At 41.8% G+C, this 25,320-nt stretch overlaps 1 protein-coding gene across 4 annotated transcripts in view; it reads right to left on the reverse strand.

Moving 5' to 3' along the window:
- The window catches only part of shdb (Src homology 2 domain containing transforming protein D, b), a 303,397-nt gene that overhangs the window by 42,912 nt on the left and 235,165 nt on the right, over positions 1-25,320 (reverse strand). For 3 of the 4 annotated variants that reach the window (XR_015751866.1, XM_043720948.2, XM_043720949.2), the window contains one exon: positions 19,191-19,310. Coding sequence is in view for 3 of the 4 variants with exons in the window: in XM_043720948.2 (XP_043576883.1) it covers positions 19,191-19,310 (120 nt within the window). In the remaining variant the exon portion in view is untranslated. Of the gene's footprint in view, positions 1-8,312; positions 10,939-19,190; positions 19,311-25,320 lie in introns of those variants that run through there. The other variant, XM_087976124.1, reaches the window with a different exon arrangement.

Consider the following 25,320-nt stretch of genomic DNA (forward strand, 5'->3'; position numbering starts at 1 on the left):
GAAGAAAAGTTGAGACAGAGGTGTTGATTGGACTGCTCAAAGCCAATAAAGTAACAGCTTGTGAGGCCTTGGGGTTTTCTTTAAAAGGTTCGAACAATAGATGCAGTCTGAATGGGTGGGGTCAAGCTTCCCCAGAAACAGGATTTTTAGTTTTAGCATGCTGCAGTTGCCGGAGTTTTGAAGCTGGATGTGGAAGCTCTTATTCCTCTCTTGGATACAGTTAAAAGCTGGGATTCTCTTCCTGCTGCTAGAATTGCATGCGAGCCAATCTCTTTTACAAAATATGCCTTTGTTAAGGATGTGTTTATGGGATGTTACTATATTGGAACAGTTAATTGACAGTACAGAGGAACTTTGATTATCCTGCATTTGATTATCCGAATATCGGATTATCTGGCCAGATCACAAGGTCCCGATGCTCGGCTAAACTATGTCATCCAGCATTCCATTATCCAGAATTCGATTTACCGAATGAAATACTGCTGACCCATGCCCTTCGGATAATTGAGGTTCCTCTGTAGTTAATATATATTTTGTTTTGTTAAGAATTTCGATAAAGTTACAGTTAAGCTAATTCTTTTATTTTGTTTTGTCTGTATTTTAATTGTAGTATAAAAATAAAGTGTGTTTGACTTAAAATCAAGTAGATTATTTAAACTAATTCAGTAGAAGGATGGGAACCGAAACTGTAGTTTGAGTATACAGGAGGATGAGAGTAGTGAAGACAGAATTAAGGTTTCAAGATGACAAGAAGGCACTGGCAGGCAAGAAGTTGGTTTGAAGAGTGTCTACTTCAATGCCAGGAGCGTCCAGAATAAGGTGGGTGAACTTGCAGCATTGGTTGGTACCTGGGATTTTGATATTGTGGCCATTTCAGAGGCAGGGACAGGAATACGTATTGCAGGTTCCGGGGTTTAAATGTTTCAGTAAGAACAGAGAAAATGGTAAGAGAGATGGGGATGTGGCACTGTTAGTCAAAGATAGTTATACGGTGACATAAAGGACATTTGAGGTCTCATCCACTGAGGTAGTATGGGCTGAGATTAGAAACAGGCAAGGAGTTTTCTAAAGGCCTCCAAATGGTTCCAGAGATGTAGAGGATAGGATAGCAAAGATGATCCTCGATAGGAGTGAGAGTGACAGGGTAGTTGTTATGGGGATTTTAACTTTCCAAATATTGACTGGGAATACTATAGCTCAAGTAGTTTAAATAGGTCAGATTTTGTCCAGGAGGATTTCCTGACACAGTATGTAGACAGGCCAACAAGGGGGGAGGCCACATTAGACATGGTACTGGGTAATGAACCCGACCAGGTGTTGGATTTGGAGGTAGGAGAGCACTTTAGTGATAGTGACCATACCTTGTTTACGTTTACTTTAATGATGGAAAGGAATAGGTATATACTGCAGGGCAGACGTTAAACCTGGGGGAAAGGCAATTATGATGCGATAAAAAGATTTAGAATGCATTGAATGGAGAAGGAAACTGCAGGGGATGGGCACAATTGAAAAGTGTAGCTTATTCAAGCACCAACTACTGCAGGTCCTTGATAAGTATGTACTGGTCAGGCAGGGAGGACGTTGTCGAGTGCGGGAGCCATGGTTTACGAAGGAAGTTGAATCTTTTGTCAAGACGAAGAATAAGGCTTATGTTAGGATGAGATGTGATGGCTCAGTTAGGGCGCTTGAGAGTTACAAGTAAGACAGGAAAGACCTAAAGAGAGAGCTAAGAAGAGCCAGAGGGGACATGAGAGGTCTTTGGTGGATAAGATCAAGGAAAATCCTAAGGCTTTCTCTAGCTATATCAGGAATAAAAGAATGACTAGAGTAAGATTAGGGCCAATCAAGCATAGTAGTGGGAAGTTGTGCATGGAGTCAGAGGAGATAGGAGAAGCGCTACATGAACACGTTTTTGTCAGTATTCACACTAGAAAAAGATAATGCGGTCGAGGACAATACTGAGATACAGGCTACTAGACTAGATGGGATTGAGGTGCATAAGGAGGAGGTGTTAGCAATTCTGGAATGTGTAAAAATAGATAAGTCCCCTGGGCTGGATGGGATTTATCCTAGGATTCTCTGGGAAGCCAGGGAGGAGATTGCCGAACCTTTGGTTTTGATCTTTATATCGTCATTGTCTCCAGGAATAGTGCCAGAACACTGGGCCATAGCAAATGTTGTTCCCTTGTTCAAAAAGGGGAGTAGAGACAACTCTGGTAATTATAGACCTGTGACCTTACTTCAGTTGTGGATAAAGTGTTGGAAAGGGTTATAAGAGATAGGATTTATAATCATCTAGAGAGGAATTAGGGATAGTCAACACGGTTTTATGAAGGGGAGGTCGTGCCTCACAAACCTGATTGAGTTCTTTGTGAAGGTGACCAAACAGGTGGATGAGGGTAAAGCGGTTGGTGTGGTGTATATGGATTTCAGTAAGGCATTTGCTTAGGTTCCCCATGGTAGGCTATTGCACAAAATACGGAGGCATGTGATTGAGGGTGATTAAGTAGTTTGGATCAGAAATTAGATAGCTGAAGGAAGGCAGAGGGTGATTAGTGATGGGAAATATTCATCCTGGAGTTCAGTTACTAGTGGGGTACCACAAGGATCAGTTTTGGGTTCACTGTTATTTATCATTTATGTAAATGACCTGGACGAGGGCATAGAAGGATAGGTTAGTAAATTTGTGGGTGACACTAAGGTCGGTAGAGTTGTGGATAGTGAAAAAGGATGCTGTACGTTACAGAGAGATATAGATATGCTGTAGAGCTGGGCTGAGAGGTGTCAAGTGGAGTTTAATGCGGAAAAGAGTGGGGTAAGTCACTTTGGAAGGAGTAGTGGGATTGCAGAGTACTAGGCTAATGTTAAGATTCTTGGTTGTGTAGATGCACGGAGAGATCTTGGTGTCCAGGTACATAGATCCTTGAAAGTTGCCACCCAGGTTGATAAGGTTATTAAGAAGGCGTACAGTGTGTTAGCTTTCATTGATAGAGGGACTGAGTTTCGGAACCATGAGATCATGCTGCAGTTGTACAAAACTCTGGTACGGCCACATTTGGAGTATTAGGAAAAAGTGAGGACTGCAGATGTTGGAGATCAGAGCTGAAAAATGTGTTGCTGGAAAAGCGCAGCAGGTCAGGCAGCATCCAAGGAACAGGAGAATCGACATTTCGGGCATAAGCCCTTCTTCAGGAATACGTTTGAAGTATTGCCTACAGTTCTGGTCACCATATTATAGGAAGGATGTGGACGCTTTGGGAAGGGTTTAGAGGAGATTTACTCAGATGTTGCCTAATATGGAGGGAAGGTCTTACGAGGAAAGGCTGAGGGATTTGAGGCTGTTTTCGTTAGAGAGAAGAAGGTTGAGAGGAAACTTAATTGAGACATATAAGATAATCAGAGGGTTAGACAGGTTGGACAGTGAGGGCCTTTTTCCTCAGATGGCAATGGTTAGCATGAAGGGACATAGCTTTAAATTGTGGGGTGATAGATATAGGACAGATGTCAGAGGTAGTTTCTTTACTCAGAGAGTAGTCGGGGCTGGAACGCACTACCTGCAACAGTAGTAGACTCGCCAACTTTAAGGGCATTTAAATGGTCATTTGATTGGCATATGGATGAGAATGGAATAGTGTTGGTTAGATGGGCTTCAGATTGGTTCCACAGGTCAGCGCTGCACTGTACTGCGCTGGAATGTTCTATGTTCTAGCTTGACCCATCTACAACAGTTAACTTTAAAATAAGAAAAGGTTAGGGTTTAGACTATCTTCTGGATATATTTTGAGGGGATTTGGTTTGGTCCATAACACTACTACTGTGCCACAAAAGCCCCTGGAGAGTTTATGTGTTTAAATCATACTCCAATGCATCATCTTATTGATACTCTAGTGGAACACTATGGAAATGCTAATATCGTTAGAGGTGTCATCTTTCCGCTAACAAGTTAAATTGAAGGTCCATCCTGCTGGTTCAGATGGCCGTTTAAAGATCGCATTTGGCTGGACGGGTGACCACATGGCCTGAAACATTGAAAACCATAATCCCCGACCTGCTGTATGTTTGTTGTTTTAAAAATAATTTCGCTTTCAACTTTCCAAAACCTGCAAAATTGTGAACTGTAGACAGAATCCAAGCTGTGGGCTTCTGATGGTATCAACCGCAGTCAGGAGTGATGGACTCTTTTCAGGCTAGACCTTTCTTTTGTTCCCTTATTCTTAGATTATTCAAGTCGGCATTGTATCATGGCAACATATGAAAGCTTTTCATTGTATTTTATTGTATTCTTACTGTAAAATACACATGACAAAAAAATCAAAACTCAGGAGTCTGAGCCACGTGGGTCTGTCACTCGTTATATTTTTCTCTGACCTGCCTTTAACTAAGGATTGTGGATGCAGAGGGGTCATGCTCTTAACGGAATTGTCAGCCAATCAGAGGACTGTAAGTAAGGAGAGTGTGCTTCAAAACTGCGGGGCCTTCTCTTCAAATTTGTTCAACTGAAAAGTAAATGGGCTTTTTCTATCGTGCTTCACTGTTGGGAGCATAGGAGCCAGGGATTGTGCAGTGTGCCAAGTTGAGGCTAGGAAACTGGCACATAGACTGGCGCTACCAATTTCAATGCTCTCCATCTCCCCTTGTTAACCCAGGACCCTTATAAATCAGGTGTCCAGTTACAGCTCAGTGGAAACACTGTGTCCCAGCTCCTGAATTCCAGCTCTCTTCATCACACAGTGTGTGCACAGACCCCAATTTCCATGCATTTGCAACACTGTTCTCCAAGTCTGAGGGTATTACTGTAAGAGGTATAAGATGGTGATCCATTGTTTCTGGGCTACGTCTATTCACAGTGACACTTTGCAGACATAAGCACTGAGATCAACTTTCATACTGTATGGCATATTGACCTCTTAGCATATGTTTTTATCAAACTTGCAGCACCGTGGTGCTAAAGCATACGTGCCCGAGCTGCCCTTGAAATGAATTAAAAACCTTTGACCCACAGGCACACTCAGAAAGGGCCTTCAGTGCCTCACCCATATCCCCACTCCCGAGGGGAGTGGCAAGCCATGCAATGAAGGGTGCAAACACACTGGGGGCAGTGGCCAATAGGATGGCTGCTGGGAAGTGGGAGATGTCATTGACAGCACCTGTGCATACATAGGTGGCTGGCAGCTATCTTTGGTGTTGGCAATACATCTTTGTTGTTGCTGTCATAGAATATTACAGTACAGAAGGAGGCCACTTGGCCCATTGTGTCTGTACCAGCTCCTGATAAAGCTACCCAGCTACTCCCAATTCTGTACCCTTATCTCTGTAACCCATTAAATTAATCACTTCCAAATATATATCCAGCTCTCTTTTGAAACCTCCTATAGAATCTCTCTCTACCACTCTCCCAGGCAGCATATTCCAACTTCTAATAACATGAAAGATGTTTCTACATATCTCATTCCTTGTTCTCTTGCTGGGAATCTTGAAATTGTGACCTTGAGTTACTGACATAGCAATTAGTGGAAACAGAATATCCTTCTTTACCTTGTCCAAACTGTTCATAATTTTGAACATCTCAATAAGGTTACCTCTTATATTTCTTTCCTCCAAGGAGAATATGCCCAATTTCTCTATCCTTTCTTTGTATCTAAAATTCCTATTTCTTGATATTATGGAGAAAGTGAGGTCTGCAGATGCTGGAGATCAGAGCTGAAAATGTGTTGCTGGAAAAGCGCAGGTCAGGCAGCATCCGGGGAACAGGAGAATCGACGTTTCGGGCATGAGCCGTTCTTCAGGAAGGGCTTCCTGAAGAAGGGCTTATGCCCGAAACGTCGATTCTCCTGTTCCCTGGATGCTGCCTGACCTGCTGCGCTTTTCCAGCATTTTCAGCTCTATTTCCTGATATTATTCTGGTAGATCTCCTTTGCATTCTGTTTTGGACTTTAATATCCTTCCCTAAATAAGGTGCCAGAGCTGAAAACAATGCTCCAAATGATGTGTAGAAGTGTAACATTTCTTCCTTGCATGTATATTGGACAATATGCCTCTATTTATAAACCCAAGGCTCTTATAAACATTCTTAATAACTGTTTCAGGTTGCCTGGCCATCTTTAGAGGATTATACATTTGAACCCTGAGGTCTCTCTGCTCCTATACTCTCCTGAAAACTGTATCATTGAGCCTGTGTTGCCTCTCCAAATCTCATGAACAAACTGTATTGCCTTCCATCTCTCTGTCGGGTATCTGCCCATTTGGTCAACTTGACAATGTCTCCCTGAAGGTGCTCAGCAACATCCTCACAATTCACTCTTCTTCCAAGCTTATAGAATCTGCATTTGAGATTCTCTTCCTGATTTCTATTGCTTTTATTATTCTAGTATGCATCATATGCCTCCTTTTCCTTCCTTATCCTCTCATCAATTCCTTAGTCATCCAGGGTACTGTAGCTTTGGATAACTCTTTTTTATAAAACATTAGATTACAATCAACAATACCATCCAGGATCAGTTTGCATTTATCTTGTTTAGATTCAGAAGGCAATGAAATTCAACTCCCGTTCTGGCATTTCCAATTGGACACTTCCACACAATGCTGTATGGTCAGGTATTGAATCTTTCAAATGAAATGTTAGGCAAAGTCTGGTCTTAGCTGATCAGGTGAGATAATATATTCTACTGTACTGAAGATGGGGAAACCTTTTAGTATCTTGGCCAGCATTGCTCCCCAATCAAAAGCACCTCAACAAACGATTCATGATAATTGTCCTTTGTAGGAACATGCAGGTGTGAAATGGCAGGCTAGTTTTGCTTACATGAATGAAGTGATTGCATCTTAGAAGTAATTCGTTCCATGTGATTGATCTGTAAGTGTCCAGAGATGTCTAAAATCATTTTTCAATACACATATATGTCTTGCATCCCATCTGGTTTGAATGAATTTCAACTCCAGTCCCAAAGAGAAAAGGTCAACGCACAACACACTGTCCATCCAGCTTCTCTCCGCCTAATTCTTTCAAGAAAAGGCCATGATGTTTCTGTTAATAAATAGATGGGCAAGTGATGAAAGGGTTGTCTATACCACTTTGTTTTTAATAGATCTGTCTTGACTGTAGTGGGGAGCAGCATTACAACCAGCAATGTAATATGGATTTTTGCTCCATCTACCCATCTATCTTCACATAACCAGACAAAGAAAAATAGAGATAACACAGAAGCAGCCATTCAGTTCCAAGCAATAGAATTGAGTTCCTACAGGCATAACTGAAAACCATTTTTATTCTTATTTGAATCAATACAGTGCAGCAACAAGAAAGCAAGCTGGAATTTTAAAAAAAAGAATACTTCTGTCTTAGCATTCCTACTCAGCATGAATTCAAACAGAGCTGTAGGGTTGGCAGTTAAATAGTGTGGAGTGAAGATTGTTTCTGCCTATGGCAATTAAGTTATATCAACCTGGTTTAGAAATATCCCCAGAATAGTCAACACAGCCTTTCTTCTGTAAGGTAAGGGCTCATCAGGGATACTCAACATGGCTGTGTGCATGGGAATCATTCCTCACTATCTTGACTGAGTTTTTTGAAGAAGTGGCAAAGATTGATGAAGGCAGAATGACGAACATTGCCTTCAGCAAGGTGTTTGACAAACTTCCGAATGGTAGACTGGTAGCAAGTTTGGATGACATAAAATCCAGGGGGAGCTAGCCACTTGAATACAAAATTGGTTTGAATGTAGGAGACAGAGGGTGGTGGTGGTGGAGGGTTGTTTTTCGGACGGGAGGCCTGTGACCAGAGGTGTGCTGCAAGGTTTAGTATTGGGTCCACTACTTTTTGTCAGCTGTATAAGTGATTGGATGTGATATAGGAGGAATGGTTAGTAAGTTTCCAAAATTGGTAGTGTCGTGGACAGTGAAGAAGATTATCTCATAGTACAATGGGACCTTGATCAGATAGGCCAATGGGCTGAACCGTGGCAGATGGAGATTAATTTAGATAAATTTAAGGGGTTACATTTTGGTAGGGCAAGTCAAGACAGGAGTTACACATTTAATGGTAGAGCCCTGGGGAGTATTGCCTAACAAAGAGATCTTGGGGTGCAGGTGCATAGTTCCTTGAAGTTGGAGTCACAGGTAGACAGGGTAGTGAAGGTGTTTGGTACTCTTGCCTTTATTGATCAGTGCATTGAGTATAGGAGTTAGAATGTCATGTCATAGCTGTACATTGGTTACTTTGCAATACTACATTCAATTCTGGTATCCCTGCTCTGAAAAGATGTTGCAAAACTTGAAACAGTGCAGAAAAGATTTCCATGGATGTTGCTAGGGTTTGAGCTAGAGGGAGAGGTTGAATTGGCTGGGGTTTTTATCCCTGGAGTGTTGGAGACTTAGGGTTGACGTAAAGAGATTTATAAAATCATGAGGGGCTTTGATGTGATGAACAGCCAAGTCAGGGTAGGAGAGTCCAAAACTAGATGACACTGGTTTAAGGTGAGAGGAGAAAGAAATAGAAGTGACCTGAGGGACAAAGTTTTCACTCAGAGGGTGGTGCATGTATGGAATGAGCTGCAGAGGAAGTGGTGGAGGCTGGTATAATTACAACATTTAAAAGGCGTCTGGATGGGTATTTGGGTATATGAATAAGAGGGATATGGGCCAAATGCTGGCAACTGCGACTAGGTTAATTTAGGATACCTGGTCAGTGTCAATGAATTGGACTGAAGGATCTGTTTCAGTGCTGTACAGCTCTATGACACCAAACAATCAAAGAAACTCCACTTTCCTTCATGCCCCCAACTATTACCTTTCTCTGGTTACTAACAGCAGAGTTCTCAATCTTCAGATTTTGGAGACAACTGTTCTGGGTGTTAACAATCTTTGTGAAGAGTGGGATTGGGTGTAGGGTGTGTGGGGAAGTGGAGGAGGAAGTGGAGTGGAGGAAGGTGGGTGTGAGTGGTGTCATAACACTGCAAGGGGTTCGTTGACCATCTGCATTTTCTGGCTGAGCCAGTAGGAGAAGTCAGAGTCTTCTGGGCTATCCTATCTACCTCTGCCCAATGGAACACAGTCACTATCTCAGAACAGAAATGCTGGTCCATCTGAAGGCATTTAGGTGTACTGTGCTCAATGTTGTGACCTTTTGAAATTTGGATGGTTGGAATATCAAGCCTGGATTTCTGAATAAGATTCCATCCAGGACCGTCAAGTCCAAAAGGTAGCATGTGTCTCAGTTCCGCAACCTTTAAAAACCTGAGCACGGTGGCTCAGTGGTTAGCACTTCTGCCTTACAGCACCAGGGACCTGAGTTTGATTCCAACCTCCGGCGACTGTCTGTGTGGAGTTTCCACATTCACCCCATGTCTGCATGGATTTGCTCCGGTTTCCTCCCACACTCCAGAGATGTGCAGGTTAAGGTGAATTGGCCACGCTAAATTGCCCATGGCGTTCAGGGATGTGTAGATGAGGTGTATTAGTCAGGGGTAAATGTAGAATAATGGGAAATGAGTTTGAGTGAGATAATCTCCAGAGGGTCAGTGTGGACTTGTTGGACCGAAGGACTTGTTTCCACACTGCAGAGAATCTAAGAAAAGACTTTCACTGTCAGATGAAATATAAATTCACAACAAAATGTAACTAAGGAAATGGATGAATGAAAGAAGCAGCTTCGTCCTTTTATTAGCTCCCTGTTCAGACTGTGACCCATGCAGTTGAGTATTAAACTGGCATTGGTGAAGCATGAAGCTTGAAAATGGATTGTAAAAAGAATCAATACATGCTAACAGATCAATAACAGGCAGAGGAGGTGAGCTTGACTTACCTTGCACTGCGCTGAAGACACCAATAAGCCACTTACAGTTACACTGTTATCAGTCCACAGCACATGGTGCGATCTGGGATATACACTTGATGAAGTTCCAGCATTTGAATCTAAAGGTTTGATTATTTCAAACCTCTGCAAGCCACAAGACAGAACATTGTAGCATCAGTGGGACAACATAAGCAGCAATGACGGCAAGTGGAGCGACATCAATAATGTCTCCAGCCATTGACACAACATCAGCCACATCCAGCATAATCTGGAGCAAAAAGACACACAGCGTCTCCAGCAAAGTGTGCCAACTCATTACTGAGAGAGAAGACAACTAAACTGAGGAGATAGAAGCGTCACATCCTGTTTTAATACAGCAAGTCATACTTATTGTGAACAGAAAATAAGCTAGAAAATGATTCACGATGAAAGGGGGCATGGTGACTCTGTGGTTAGCACTACTGCCTCACAGCATCAGGGATCCAGGTTCAATTCCACCCTCGGGTGACTGTCTTTGTGGAGTTTGCACGTTCTCCCTCTTGCTGTGTGGGACTCCTCCCACAGTACAAAGATATGCAAGTTAGATATGTTAACCATGGGAAATGCAGGGGTAGGGCAGAAGCGTGGGTCTGTGTGGGATGCTCTTTGGAGGGTCAGTGTGGATTTGATGGGTCAAATGGCCTGCTTTACACTGTAGGGCTTCTATGTTCAATTTAATTGTAAAAATTAATCTTAATCTTATTCAAAGCAGATAATACATTTAAAAGGCTAATAGTTGGAACAGTTGTACTAATAACTTTTGGAAAGACAGGACAGGATGTTACATTGTTAAAAGTTTACATCAAATGCTGTGAGTCAAGAGTGGAAAAGCACAGCAGGTCAGGCAGCATCCGAGGAGCAGGAGGATCAATGTTTCGAGCAAGAGCCCATCTTCATCAAATGCTGTGACCTGCGAGTTACAATTGAGGACCTCCAGGATCTGAGTCTAAACGCTTGAGTTCTTCAAACTTTGTAGAACCACGAGACCGGCGGCACGGTGGCTCAGTGGTTAGCACTGCTGCCTCACAGCACCAGGCTAACTGTCTGTGTGGAGTTTGCACATTGTCCCTGTGTCTGTGTGGGTTTTCTCCGGGTGCTCCGGTTTCCTCCTACAGTCCAAAGATGTGCAGGTTAGGTGAATCGGCTGTGCGAAATTGCCTGTAATGTTAGGTGCATTAGTCTGAGGGAAATGGGTCTGGGTGGGTAACTCTTAGGTAGGGTCAGTGTGGACTTGTTGGACCGAAGGGCCTGTTTCAACACTGTAGGGAATCTAATCTAAATAACATTCACCTCTACACAGGCTTCAAACCTGGGATAAAAACATATTGTTGTTAAAGGTAGATACCATATATTTAGCTGGTACATTACTTGCATTTATACTTTAAAACTATTAATCAGAGTTAGTCAGACAGCCTGATGGTGTTGATAGAGCTTACCGATGTGATAACAAAGATTTCAGTTTCCCTTAGCTTTGATTACCCTTCTGGGTTGCCTGGCAATGTCCTGGGATGGACCATGTCTTTTTCAGACTGTGCTGACAGAAAGTCTGAGAATAGAGTAAAACTTGTGCTTTGTATTTATGATTCACAGCTGTGCTTTTCACAATGTGAAGTGCCGGAACATTGCAGCGTCCAAATTCTGAGAACCTCTCACCCCAAAGCTGTTGGCATGAAACTACAAACAGAGCTATTAAACTATAAGTTTATAATACGACCAACCTTTATCAAGTGGTGAACACTGATGTTATCAAATCTCCAGTAATATGCCAATCAGAGTTGACAATGATGGTTGTCTAATTGTCCATGATAACCACTTCAAACCCATTCCACAACTGGCATTGATACATCCTCCCTGGCTCCATCCCACAGCATTCATAGTCTGATCATAGAATTTTAGAGATCTATCATAAAGAGGTTGGCCATTCAGGCCATGGTATATCCACTAGCCAAAAAAGACCAAATTGATTTAATCCCATTTTCTAGCTCTTGGTTTGTAGCCCTGTAGGTTACAGCACTTCAAGTTGTGATGATGTTGATCACAGAATCCATGATCATAGAATTCCTACAGGGTGGAAGCAGGTCATTTGGCCCATCAAGTCCAAACTGACCCACCCAGACCCATCCCCCTTCTCTATCTCGGTAACCCTGCATTTCCCATGGCTAATCCATCTAGTTTGCACATCCCTGGACACCATAAGCAATTTCACATGGCTCATCCACCTAACCTGTACATTTTTCAACATGTTGATGATGTGTGCAATTTATATATATGTCAATATTATTTATTTTAGACTTTGAACTAGTGGTATGTGGGTTGTGGTGTGTGAGCATGGTGGGGGGGGGGGGGGGGGGTTATTGATTGACGTGTAAGGTTTTCTGGCATCATGTTTTTCTACAAAACCAGCATGAAGTAATTTCTTGAAGTGATAATGAGAATTTGTTTGCACTGGCAAAACTTTATGAGTGGCTGGAATATCATCTTGGTGTCAATTTAGGAGGATCGGGATTTTTTTTGCTCAGGGGTAAAAGCCATAGCTGGGAAAACTTCTACTTTACATTTGCATAAAGCTTGGTTGAGTTAGAAGTATGAAACAGTTTCTCCTAGAGATAGGTGCTAGTTCAGAAAAGTTAGGAAATATGTTATCTCAGTATAAGGTTTTAGTTGAAAGCTCCAGACCAAAAGTACTTGGGTAGAACCTTGAAAGGATTATTTGAAACTGAGAAAGTTTAAGCTCAGTTGTGTAACCAATCAAGGAAGAGGCTACCAAACTCTTACATCTAGGAATTGAAAGAAACATTTGTGAAATCTAAGATATGGAAGGAAATCAGCCCTGATTTTCAAATACTGTAAAGTAATGGTGTGAAATGGGTAGATTTGTACTTTCCTGATATGTTTCACAATCTTTCAAGTTGTGTTATATGTAAATAGTTTGGTTTATTCTATTTTGATTTCTATTATATAATAAACATCTGTTTACTTTTAACACTAAATCTGTAGCATTGCATGCTTGTGTTTGCATGAAAGAACACCTCATTATATATGATCTATCAAGTCAGATTTCAACCTGGGATCAGATTTATTTTGTGACAACATTAACCAGGATCATAACAAACTGCGCTTCCAAGTACTTTTTATATGAAACGAGAGTTTCTGACTCTACCTCATGAGGTCTCAATTCCCACCTTTGGTGAAGAATATTTTTCCACTCTCCTCTCATCGATAAAACTCATTTTGTTGAAACTTTTTGTCTTGCACTTGTCTGAACAATTTGCAAGGCATATCGATATAAAGGGAAAGCAACATTCAGAATGTATGACAGAAACATTCTGATCAGTTGGCAAGTAAACTCAAGTTGAGTCATTGCTATCGAGAGTGTCCTAGTTAGACTATGACTGACAGTTAACTGCCAAGCTTTCTTTAAAGTTTAACCAGGTATGTCGACTCTGATTGGCCAAGGTTTTGCCTTGTGAAATGAACCAAAGAATGATGCAACTGGTTATTTCAGTTGAAACAAGTGCAATATGTCAGTACATTAATTCTGCCATTATGAACACACATAAATATGTGCAGCAATATACGCACCTGGAAGTCACTATCTGACAACAGATGAAAATGGTGACATCTCATGTGGGCTGGATAGCACAATTATTATGACCAGTGGATGTGTGGTTTAGTGACAGTTTTGAAAACAATCTATACTGACATCTAATGTAGTGTTTTTCCCAGATGACCACTCTAGAGGCAATGTAGTAATTGTCAAATTTACATTTGTGGTAATAGGTAAGGGCTGTTGAGGTAGTTTGCTGCCACAAATTATGCTTTTTCTTTTTTTTTCTTGGGCCTACTGACTAATTATTGGTAGAGGACACATCACTATAGAATATCTACAGAAGAAGTGTTGTTCTTAAATAACAAGAAGGTTTACTGAACCATAGCAATAAATGCTGCATTTGGTGAGGCATAATTACTAGAGTGTTAGGGAGCCAGTGCAGATACATCTGCTCCCTCTAGAAATGAGAGTGGAAATCTTTATCTCCAACCATTAAGTGTGTGTGACATCAGTATAATGCTTTAGGCCAATTTAACATGCATATCAACCCTTTCTGAACTATTATCTTGTGCAACACTTGGAAGCTCTTGTGCATCCCAGTGGCAGAAGCTGCCACCTAAGGATTGGCCTCAATCAACAATTTGGCCAAATGATGGAATGGATTTATTTGCTGAGTTTCCACTATTTTTCATAGCTGGAAGAATGTCAGAAAAGTGTTACCAGATTACTAACATTTTTGCTAAGGGAATAAATACTCCTTATCAATTTGTTCTTAACCTATCCGATCATTCATTGTAGCTAAATTTTTCCAGTCCTGGTAATATCTTAGAAAACCTCCTCTGTACCTTTGTTAATGTGATCACCTCCCTCTTGCAATGCAGTCAGTTATAGGTAGTACTCTAGATGTGGCCTAACTATAGTGTATTATACAGCTCCAATATAACCTCTGGTTGCTCTTACATTCTATGCTTCAGCTAATAAAATATCCTGTATACCTTCTTACCATAGGAACAGGAGTAAGCCGTTCAGTCTGTTGAGCCTGTCCTGCCATCCATTAAGATCAGAGGTGATTGAACAGCTTTCAACCACCTCCGTATGCTATTGGTAATTAGAAATCTGTCAATCTCTACCACAAACATACTCAAAGACTAGGCTTCCAGAGCCCTCTGTCCTGCTGACTTGAATGATATGAGGACATAAACTCCAAGGTCCTTCTATTCCTTTACAATTATGTACTCTCTTACCTTATTCTTCCTTTTCAGCTGTCTGAATTTGAAATCCATTTTCCACTTTTCTGTGCATCTGACCACACCATTGTAATGTTCCTGCATCTACAGCTCTCTTTCTGTCAACCTCATGGCCAACTTTTGTATCATGCACAAACTTCTCAATCATGTCTCCTATATTGAAGTCTAAGACATTGATATAAACAATGAAAATCAAGGTACTTAATATTGCACCTTCAACAACTGCACTGAGAATTACCTTCCAGTCACCAACAATTGCATCCTGCCACTGAGCTAATTTCAGATTCAAGCCATTTTCCCTTGGATGCCAAGGGCTTTTAATTCCCTGATCACTGTACCATATGGAATCTTGATAAAAGCCTTGCTAAATCCACATAGACAATATCAAATATACTTCTGTCATTGAGCCTCCTTGTTATCTTTACAAAAGTTCAATTAAGTTACAGTCACAACATTTGCTTATATATAAATACAGACTGAATGTCCTTAATTAATACATACTTTTCTTGCAAAAGTTTAAATTATATCTTTTCTCTAAGAATAGTTAATGAGCTATTTTACAATGAATCCAGCCTAAGTCTGCAGGATTCCAGATGATGTCCATTCTTACAATCCCTTGCAAACAGTTACATTTAATTAATCTTGGTTAAGTTCATTCAGATGGGTAGATCTCATCTACCTCCATTTCGTTATCACAATTACTGATATTCCTGAAAGGTTCATCCAGTACTTTGTCTAACACCAAGGTTTCACTCTTTATGAACAGTGATAAATTGCTGGCTGTCCTTTTTCATCCCTTCACATTGCTTTCTCAGTTTCACCTCTGCATTTATCCTCCCATTTGCTTATGCTTTCCGGTTAATATTGGGATAATTGATAATATGTTTATTCCTCAATTATCACCTTATTATTAGAGATCATTTGGGATCTATATTGCATTCCTCACAGTGTGATTGTACATTTTTCTTCTTCTGTTCAACCCATATGGCCTCATTTGATGATCCTCCTTGCATTCATCCCTTCTCCAGCATTGAGTTTGTGACCATGGAAGGTTTGGAGATGGTGGTCAGGGCCTTAATTCCTTTCCCTTTTGCTTCTTTTCACATTTAATGGCAATTTATCTACTTTCAGAGATCTCAAACCCCTTAATATTTCCCCTTGCATAAAGATGCAACCACCTCACAATTCTCTTTCTTAACTACAATCTGCATTGTCTCCCACCTTTGTGAAACAAATGCAAAACAATAATTTAGAACACCATCCATATCTTCTACATCTGATACCGGTTCCCTTTTGGATATGAAATGGGTCCTGTTCTGTACTTACTTCCTTTTCTTCTCTTTATGTAATTATAAAACTTTAGCTTTTCCTTGATTGTGGTTGTCAATATTTTTCATCCCTTCACACTGCATTCTTAATTTCCCTTCTAATTTCACGTCTGCACTTATCCTCTCACTGGTTCATTCTTTTCAGTTAATTTTGGTGTAATTGACAACTTGTTTATTCCTCATTTATTACTTTATTACTAATGATCGTTTGGGATCTATGGTACATTCCTCACAGTGTGATTGTCCACTTTTCTTCTTCTGGTCAACCCATATGGCCTCATTTGATGATGCTCCTTGCATTCATCCCTTCTCAAGGCACAATAATGTCTCTTCTTCCTCAGGAGGCTATGGAAATTTGGCATGCCTATAAGGACCCTCACCAACTTTTACGGATGCACTATAGAAAGCATTATATCTGGATGCATCATGGCTTGGTACTGCAATTGCTCTGTCCGGGAGCATAAGAAACTACAGAGTTGTGAACACAGCTCAGACCATTACACGAGCCAACCTTCCATCCATTGACTCTATCTACACTTCCCGTTGCCTCGAGAAGGCAGCCAACACCATCAAAGACCCCTCCCACCCTGGTTATAATCTCTTTCAACCTCTTCACCCGACACACATACCAAACAGTTCAAGAACAGCTTCTTCCCCAATGTTATAATGAATGGACCTCTCAAATTTCAAATCTAATATTGATCTTGCTTTTTGAGCACCTTCTTTGTAGACATAACTTTGTGTTCTTTGCTCTGTTCAATCGCCTGTTGTCTGTATGTTATGATCTGTCTGTATTTCAAAATATTTGCTTATTCTTTCCGGTTAATGTTCGGACAAATGTTCGGCACAACATCGTGGGCCGAAGGGCCTGTTCTGTGCTGTATTGTTCTATGTTCTATGTTCTATTTCACTGTACTTATGTACATGACAATAATAAATTCAATCAAATGAAAGCTTTATTTGTTTCTTTAACAAATCTTGTGTGTTTTTTTTTATAAAATACCCTTTCTATTTCACCTGAAAGCCCCCATAACCAGGAATGCTGTGCTGCTGCTCCCGGAGTTCTTATAGCCATGTTTCAACACTGGCTATGGTATCATTCTTGCAGCTATATGTGCCCTCAGCTCACCTTCCTTATTTACAATTCTTCTTTCATTGTAATGTATCCCATTTAACACTGCCAAACCCATTTGATAACTGATAGAACTGCAATTGATTGACAACAATTAAGGAACACGACTCACTGAAATGGAACAAAACGAGAGCCTGCACTAAAGCAGTGCAGCATAAAGGAGATACATTATGTAGATGTTGGCAACTGTGAGATAAGGCAGACAACTTTAAAACGACTGCTGCGTACAAAGCATTTCAGTGAGTTCAGGTACCTAATTTAATCCACAGACTCACAAAGGGTCCTTCTGCTGACAGTTACTGTAATTACCCATTCGGCTTGCTATTTTATCCCTGTTCAATGTCCAACAGCCCTCTCTTAATTTGCTAGTAACCCATTTATAATGGAACAGAGACGTGCTGATTACACTGCTGCTATAAGCAACAATGTTGATCTCCTTATCAGATGATAGCATGCACTACATGTCAGAAAGGCCATCCGTTTTGTTAACAGTCACCACAGCAACCTGGATGGCAGGCCTGCTCGCGATTCTAAGGCAGGCTGTCATGTGTGTCAGAAAATCAGGCTGAGCTCATCAGGGAAATGACAGGTTTGTAACCAGCGAAGCGGAAACATAAAAGGAGGATTGGGGGAGGGGAGGTCAGCCAGGGAATCCAAAATAGTCTTCTCTTGGAGAGATGTGCACAGAGGCGTTCGGTGTCTTTGTGCTGCTGTGAAATCTCAGACAGACAGACAGTGTGCCACATCACCTGACTTAAATCCCCATCCAGGTCGAGAATGATGAAAAATGTTTGCGTACAAATGTGATCAGATGTGAAAGAAAACAAAAGAACTCAACTCCAGAACTGGGCTAGCTCACTCAGAGACGGGAGGGCAAAACTGAGGAGGGAGATGGTGAGATACACGTAAAGAGAGGCAAGGAATGAAGAGAGGTGGGGGAGAAACAAGAGATGGGAGAGGGAAGAGAGGGGAGTATCTGGAGAGAAGAGGAGCATGGAGGAAATGAGCAAAAGGAAAAAGGATAGATGAGGAATGGCTCTGAGGAAGGGTCATCAGACCCGAAACGTTAACCCTGATTTCTCTTCCCAAATGCTGCCAGACCTGCTGAGCTTTTCCAGCAATTTCTGTTTTTGTTTCTGATCTACCACATTGAAAGTTCTTTATTGAAATGGAAGGGGAGTTGGAGAGAAGAGGATATTAGGAGGGCAGTGACAAGGAAAGAAGAGGAACGTGGAGGGAAGTGAAGTGACAAAAGGAGAGAAGAAAGGAAAGGAGTGGAATACAATGGAATAAAAGGAGGAGAGGGTGTATAGCGGACAAAGAACGGGAGAGAACTACTAACAGTTGCACCACACGTTAACAAGGCCGTAAGTACAAGTAAAACAACAAACCAGGCTTTACATCTTGAGGGATAAAATTGAAAAGTTAGCAAGTTATGTCAAACCTGTAATGAACCTGGATTAGACTATATTTAGCACACGGAAAATTTGATTACCGTATTATTAAAAGGATATAGTGGCAGTACAGTGGCAATATCAACAAAGGATTGGCAGCATTGGTCAGGTCTTAGAATCATCAGTGGGGTGAACTAACAAAGATCTTTAAAATTACAAAACATTTTGATTAAGCAGATAGAGAGAGAATATTTCCTCTTGTGGGGATGACTGTGGCTAGGCTATTGATGTAATGGATGGATTCCAAGAAATCCTACGGTGAGTTTAGAAGAAACTGCTTTGTCCAAAGAGAGGTGAGAATATGGAACTCAGTGCCACAGGGAATGGTTAAAATGAAGAATCTGTCTTCATTCATTTAAGGGAAAACCAGACAAGCGGATGAGGGAGAAGGGAGAATAGGATTACGATGGTAGATTGAGATGAGGAAAGAAAGGAGGAGAATTGAATGGAGCATAAAGACTGGCTCGGACTGGTTGGGTCAAATAGCCTTTTTTGTGCTGTATCCTCTGTATAAGCTCAGTCCTGGTATGTCACAGGAGGTGAGTTGATTGCTCTGATTTGTTCTTCAACCCAAAATAAAACTGTTGCTTCGAGCAGATATATTTTGTAAAGTCCCCATGTCCAAAGGCACTAGTACATCAAGGTCTTACCTTAATGATAGGGAGTAGTCATTCCGGCTGGTCTCACTGTTTCTCACTAGGTAACTGCACTCCTTACACAACATGAGCAAATTCTCAGCATCTGCTCGGCTGATGGCTCCATGGTACCACCTAATAAACAGGGAGAGAAAGAGAAAGATGAGAAAAATAAGATTATGATACCAAAAGTGAGAGAGACAGTGTGAAAGACAGAACCAGAGTATGACTGGGCATGATACCATTCAAGGAAGAGCAAGGAAGTGACTGTGAGAGAATGAGCACAGTCACAGAAAGAAAAATGTGTGAGCAGGAAAATGATAAATGCAGTAGAGTGGGTAACAGCATTACAATAGAGAGAGAGTGTGTTTGATACAGTGAGTATAATTTCTCTCTTTTATTTTCAAGAGTGTCAAAAACTGTACGAACAAGGCCATTATTCACCTGCCTTTTCAAATCAATGTAAATGACCCACTGGGAATTCCGTGATGTCCCAGCCAGGATTTATCCCTCAGCCAACATCATTGAAAACAGATTATTTGGTCCTTTATCTCATTGTCATTTGTAGAACCTTGCTGTGCACAAATTAGCTGTTGCATTCCTCACATTACAATAGCGATTACACTGAGTGTGAAGTGGTTTACAACATTCAGGGACTGTAAAAGGCTCTGTAATTGCAAGGACTGCTCCCTTCCTTTTAAACAGTTCAAACAACACGGCCAAACCTCCTGTCCTCCAGTACTTCCTCTCCCATCTCTGCACAATACCTTGCCTCAGTTGAGATTGAAATTCTAATGATCATAGTCACTTTCTGTTTTATCAACCAAGTGATTGATCTGATGTGTGGACCTTGGCAATAATTGCCACCACTCCTTTTGCAGAGTGCAACATGACTGAGCCTGATTCAGTTATCATTCAAACGGTCAAGGAATCCCTACAGCATGAAAGCAGGCCATTTCACCCTTCGAGACCACACCGACCCTCTTAAGAACATCCACCTGGACCCACCTATCTCCCATGGCTAATCCATCTAGCCTGCACACTGTAGGCAATTTAGCATCGGCAATCCACCCTAATCTGCAAACCTTTGGACTGTGGAACTGGAACACCTGGAGGAGACTGACACGGACATGGGGAGAACATGCAACTCGACACAGATAGATGCCTGATGGTGGGATTGAACTTGGTTCAGTGGTGCTGTGAGGCAGCAGTGCTAACCACTGAGCCACCGTCACATCCTAAAGTGATTAAAGTTCAGTGAGTAAATACACTGTGTGACTGTCTCTGCTTCAAGATAATGCCAGATCCTTTCCTGGGCTGTGTTGATCTCTGGGCTGTAGGTCAGATGATACAACTGACCCTGCTCTGAGCATGGGAAACATGACTTTGCTAGCCGCTGGTTGACCTTTGTTGAAAAGAGCTAGTGTATGCACTTGTCGTGAGAAAAATCAGACTTGGCCAAGATAAACTCTGTGATGAAATAACTGTTGGCAATACTATGTTGCAAAATGAATGGGGAGTAGCTACCTGTGCTAGTGAAGGCCTGAGACAGCAAGAGATATTGAAACTAGAAATCACTTCCTATAAATAATACATACAATTATTGTGCTTAAGTATACATAGGTTGTTGAGTGTAAGCTACACTCTATAAAGACAGTCCATTCCCACCCAACATCCTAAAACCCCCCGACAGAAGAATTATGATTACTTTCATCTGTGGTAGCATCCTGACCTCTGGGTTAGAAGCTTGAGATTCAAGTCCCACTCCAGGACGTTTGGCTACAAAAGATGTTTTTAGCACATCGCCAAACAGGTTGACTTTCAGCCCATAAATCCTTGCTGCACCTGACAACAGGCAGTGACAGAGAGCAAGTCTCTGGATCGGCCACGCTGCAGAAGGTATCACTGCAGTACTTTACCATAAGTATGGATGAATTCAATGGACTTCTATGGCCCAACCCTTAGAAGTGGGACAGGACAAATGACAGACAGTCACAAATATATTGCACACTTCCAGTAACAGCTTGCTTTACGAGGGTAAACCCTTCCTGGATGCTTCGGCATTTAAGAGTCACGGCCTAAGCAGAAGTGAAAGAGGGATTAAAGAAAGTGAGTAAAGGCATAAAAGAGTAGCCGGTTTTTGAGAGATTCTGTAAGTGGGAGAGATGAGGGAATGAGAGAGTGTGAAAAAGTCAGGGAGTGGGGATAGGTGATTGAAGTCTCATGATGGTAGTACATTATAAACAAAAACAATAATTTTAATATGTGGGCAGTGTAGAGCTGAGTTTGGAAATAAGGTGGGGAAGATCTTAGAGGAAAACTTTGATATCACTCTGCACGAAAACACAGAGCCATTGTTGATCAGAGAAATGATAGGGGAATAAGTTTAATTTTTCAATTTAAAGGATTATTTGACCTTAAAATGCAGCTTATCTGCTAGTTAATACGGTATTACATCTTCCAAAAGATGGGATCACATACATCTGTTAGCAGGTTCTAAATATATTCCAAAGGCAAGATCTCCTTAATTAGCAAATCAGTCAAAAACAGCTAACAGTGATTAATGAACCTGTCTGTACTTCCAGGTCTTCAGCACGATGCAGAGAACTAAATTAATTAGACAACATCTTCCTAGGACGGAGAGAGGCGATCGGAGTGATTACTGCCGGAAGATCATGACCTTGATTTGAAATTCTGATTATGCCATTTCATTTCCACTTCTCCATGCTGGTATGCAAGCCCTTGGTGGCCATTTTATTGCCTTTCCTACATGTAGGGCATGTAAACGGAGATTGGGCAAGGTCCAAAATCTGTTTGTTCTGTTATTATTTATAAGTGGTTACTGTGTGAGTTACCCTCACTCCTGCATAACAGGAATCCAAGATTACCCTTAGAATCATAGAGATGTACAGCACGGAAATAGACCCTTTGGTCTATGCCAAACAGATATCCTAAATTAATCTAGTCCCATTTGCCAGCATTTGGCCCATATCTCTCTCAACCCTTCCTATTCATATACCCATCCAGATGCCTTTTAAATGTTGTAAATGTACCAGCCTCGACCACTTTCTCTGGCAGTTCATTCCATATATGCACCATCCTGAAAAAGTTGTCCCTTAGATCCCTTTTAAGTCTTTCCTCTCCCACCTTAAACCTATGCCCTTCAGTTGTTGATATTGTTGAAATATCGGACATAGGATTGATAAAATGGTCTGACTGAAGTTGTCAGATGGTCTCTGATCTTCCAGCATTATTATAGCAACCCTTCACTCCAATATCCATATCAGGTCATCAGCCAATTATTGTTGGCTTTTGCTGTGGGGGTGTGGCAGGAGATGGGGCTGGGTGGCCAATTGGTAAGGGGTGTGATGAAGCAAGCTACCTGGCGCCATAACTCTGAGAGTGCTGCTAATGGTCTTCAGGAGATATAGGTACCGAGGGTAGAAATAACTGCAGCAAGACATTGCCTTGTGACAGGAGGTATTGAGCAGCTTGCCTTTTACAAGCTGTGAAGGCAAAACAAAACTGAAGGAGGTGGAGATAATAGAAAAGGCCAGTCCAGTTTCACCTGTCCAATTACCATGGAAGATGAATCTACTGTGAATTTCCTGCTACTAATTTACAAATCTTCGGCTTCATCTCTGCACTGACTCAAGGGAGACTGCATCCTAGGGGATGTGGATGGTCTGTGATGGCTATCACTGGCGAGCAGCCAATAAGCCCAATACAATTTCCCATTAATGACACTGATCTGAAGTCATTTGGAATTTTCCAGATGGCTCGCAGTCCCCCTTCAGTCCTGTCAATAAATTGAGGTGATGCTCTCTCACTGGGTAAACCAAGGGAATCACTGTTGCCTTATTGAGTTCTACTAACGTTTCCTGCGCTGTGATTGCCAAAGGGGTTCAGTTGCAGCCGCAGGCCCTTCCTATAGGATAAGGAAGCCCTTGATTTTATCTTTCAACCTTGAAAATTCTTCAAAGGGCACCTCCAGCTTGAGGCACCCCTTGGTTCTCCAATCTACACCGACAGCTCCCACATCCTGCCAGCCCAGGAGACAACCCTCCAGATTTCATAGAATCCCTACAATGTGGAAGTAGGCCATTTAGCCCATCGAGTCCACACCAACACTCCAAAAAGCACATTTCCCATGACCAATCCACCTAACCTGCACATCTTTGGACATTGGAAGGAAATCCAAGCAGATATGGGGAGAATGTGCAAACTTCACACAGACAATCACCTGAGGCTGGAATTAAACCTGGGTCTCTGCTGCTGTAAGGCAGCAATACTAACCACTGAGTCACCCTTAATTGGCCAAGATTCTCATCTGTGTTTCCCTTTGGATCCCAATTACCAGACTTCATGTATTCCCACTCTGCATTTCATTCTGATAGTTGAACTGGGACCTGAAACATCTCTGAGACAGCGGCTGGGTATAGGAACTACTGGTCTCTGAAAAGCGAATGATGTTGCAAGTAATCATGCTTTACAACGCTGCCTCCCAGTGCTCCATGTCGGCATGGTACAGAGTCCAAGAGGCATAATTTAGCCTGTGCTGCCACTTCCCGTTGCCTGTGAGCTATGGTATGCCAGTGCACACTCAAAGATGCACATAAAGTCGGTGCGGGCTTGCATTTGTTTTTATTCACAAAACATTTCATCTTCCTCATACCAATGCCCATTCTTTTCCTACCTACACACAAGTGAAGATCATAAGACATAGGAGTGGAAGTAAGGCCATTCGGCCCATCGAGTCTACTCTGCCATTTAATCGTGGCTGATGGGCATTTCAACTCCACTTACCCGCATCTCCCCATAGCCCTTAATTCCTTGCGAGATCAAGAATTTATCAATCTCTGCCTTGAAGACATTTAACATCCCAGCCTCCACTGCACTCTGTGGCAATGAATTCCACAGGCCCACCACTCTCTGGCTGAAGAAATGTCTCATCATTTCCATTCTAAATTAACCCATTCTAATTCTAAAGCTTAGCCCACAGGTCCTAGTATCCCCGCCTAACAGAAACAAATTTCCAGCGTCCACTCTTTCTAAGCCAGGCATTATCTTGTAAGTTTCTATTAGATCTCCCCTCAACCTTCTAAACTCTAATGAATTCAATCACAGGATCCTCAGCTGTTCATCGCTTGTTAGGCCTACCATTCCAGGGGTCATCCGTGTGAATTTCTGCTGGACACGCTCCAGTGCCAGTATCCCCTTCCTGAGGTGTGGGGTCCAGAATTGGACACAGTATTCTAAATGGGGCCTAACTAGAGCTTTATATAGTCTCAGCATCATGTCACTGCTTTTATATTCCAACCCTCTTTAGATAAATGACAAAATGAAGAACACATGTAACAAGTTACAAATAACCACAGACACGAAAGGACAGAACTACTCTTCATAGACTGTGAGGGGGCAGTTTCACTTGTCTGGAGGTAATTCAACAAAATGACATTGGGACTGAGGAGTTCAAAGACATCGCTCAGCTCAGGGCTAATATAAGGCTTTGCTCTTTATTTTTGTGACACTGACTCACTCACTCATTTATCTACTGAAACACAGGCGCACAGTGACCTGCAGCAGCACATCAAACAATATTTCCACATGTAAGTCGTGTTGAATTGATGCATTACTGGGAGCATTGTGACATTTATGTTTTTCTGATCTTATAGGTCCTCATTATGCGGTGACACCAGAGGGCAAAATCTGCTCCACTGCCCACATCGCATTGTGCTGGGGCTACTCACTCATCCAATATCAAGTGCCAATCCAGCTATGTGCCCACTCAAGGGGATACATTATTGAGTTGCAGGAACCATGCGAAGGGCAGAGCACCAGTGAGTAGCAATTGTAGAGGGATTAAAAGCAACTGCACACTGCAAGATGTTCAGAGCTGATGTTGAAGCAGGACTCTTGGGATAGACAAGGATTAAGGTTAGTAAGCATTAACTTTTCAGTAGGGCTTGTGGGGGTTAACGATTGAGTACATTAAACCCCAATAACTATCTGAGCAATTTGTAGAATACCAAAGACACTGTAGTCCCTTTGATGCTAGCTGCAGTGAACATCTCCTACGTTGATGATCCAACTTAGTCATAGCTTTCAGACAAACTCAGTAGGAGAGGAGAGGGGTGGTCACTAG

This window comes from Chiloscyllium plagiosum, unplaced genomic scaffold, assembly GCF_037043375.1.
Source record: "Chiloscyllium plagiosum isolate Xiang-an unplaced genomic scaffold, Cpla_swu_hap1 HiC_scaffold_28, whole genome shotgun sequence".
Lineage (NCBI taxonomy): Eukaryota > Metazoa > Chordata > Chondrichthyes > Orectolobiformes > Hemiscylliidae > Chiloscyllium > Chiloscyllium plagiosum.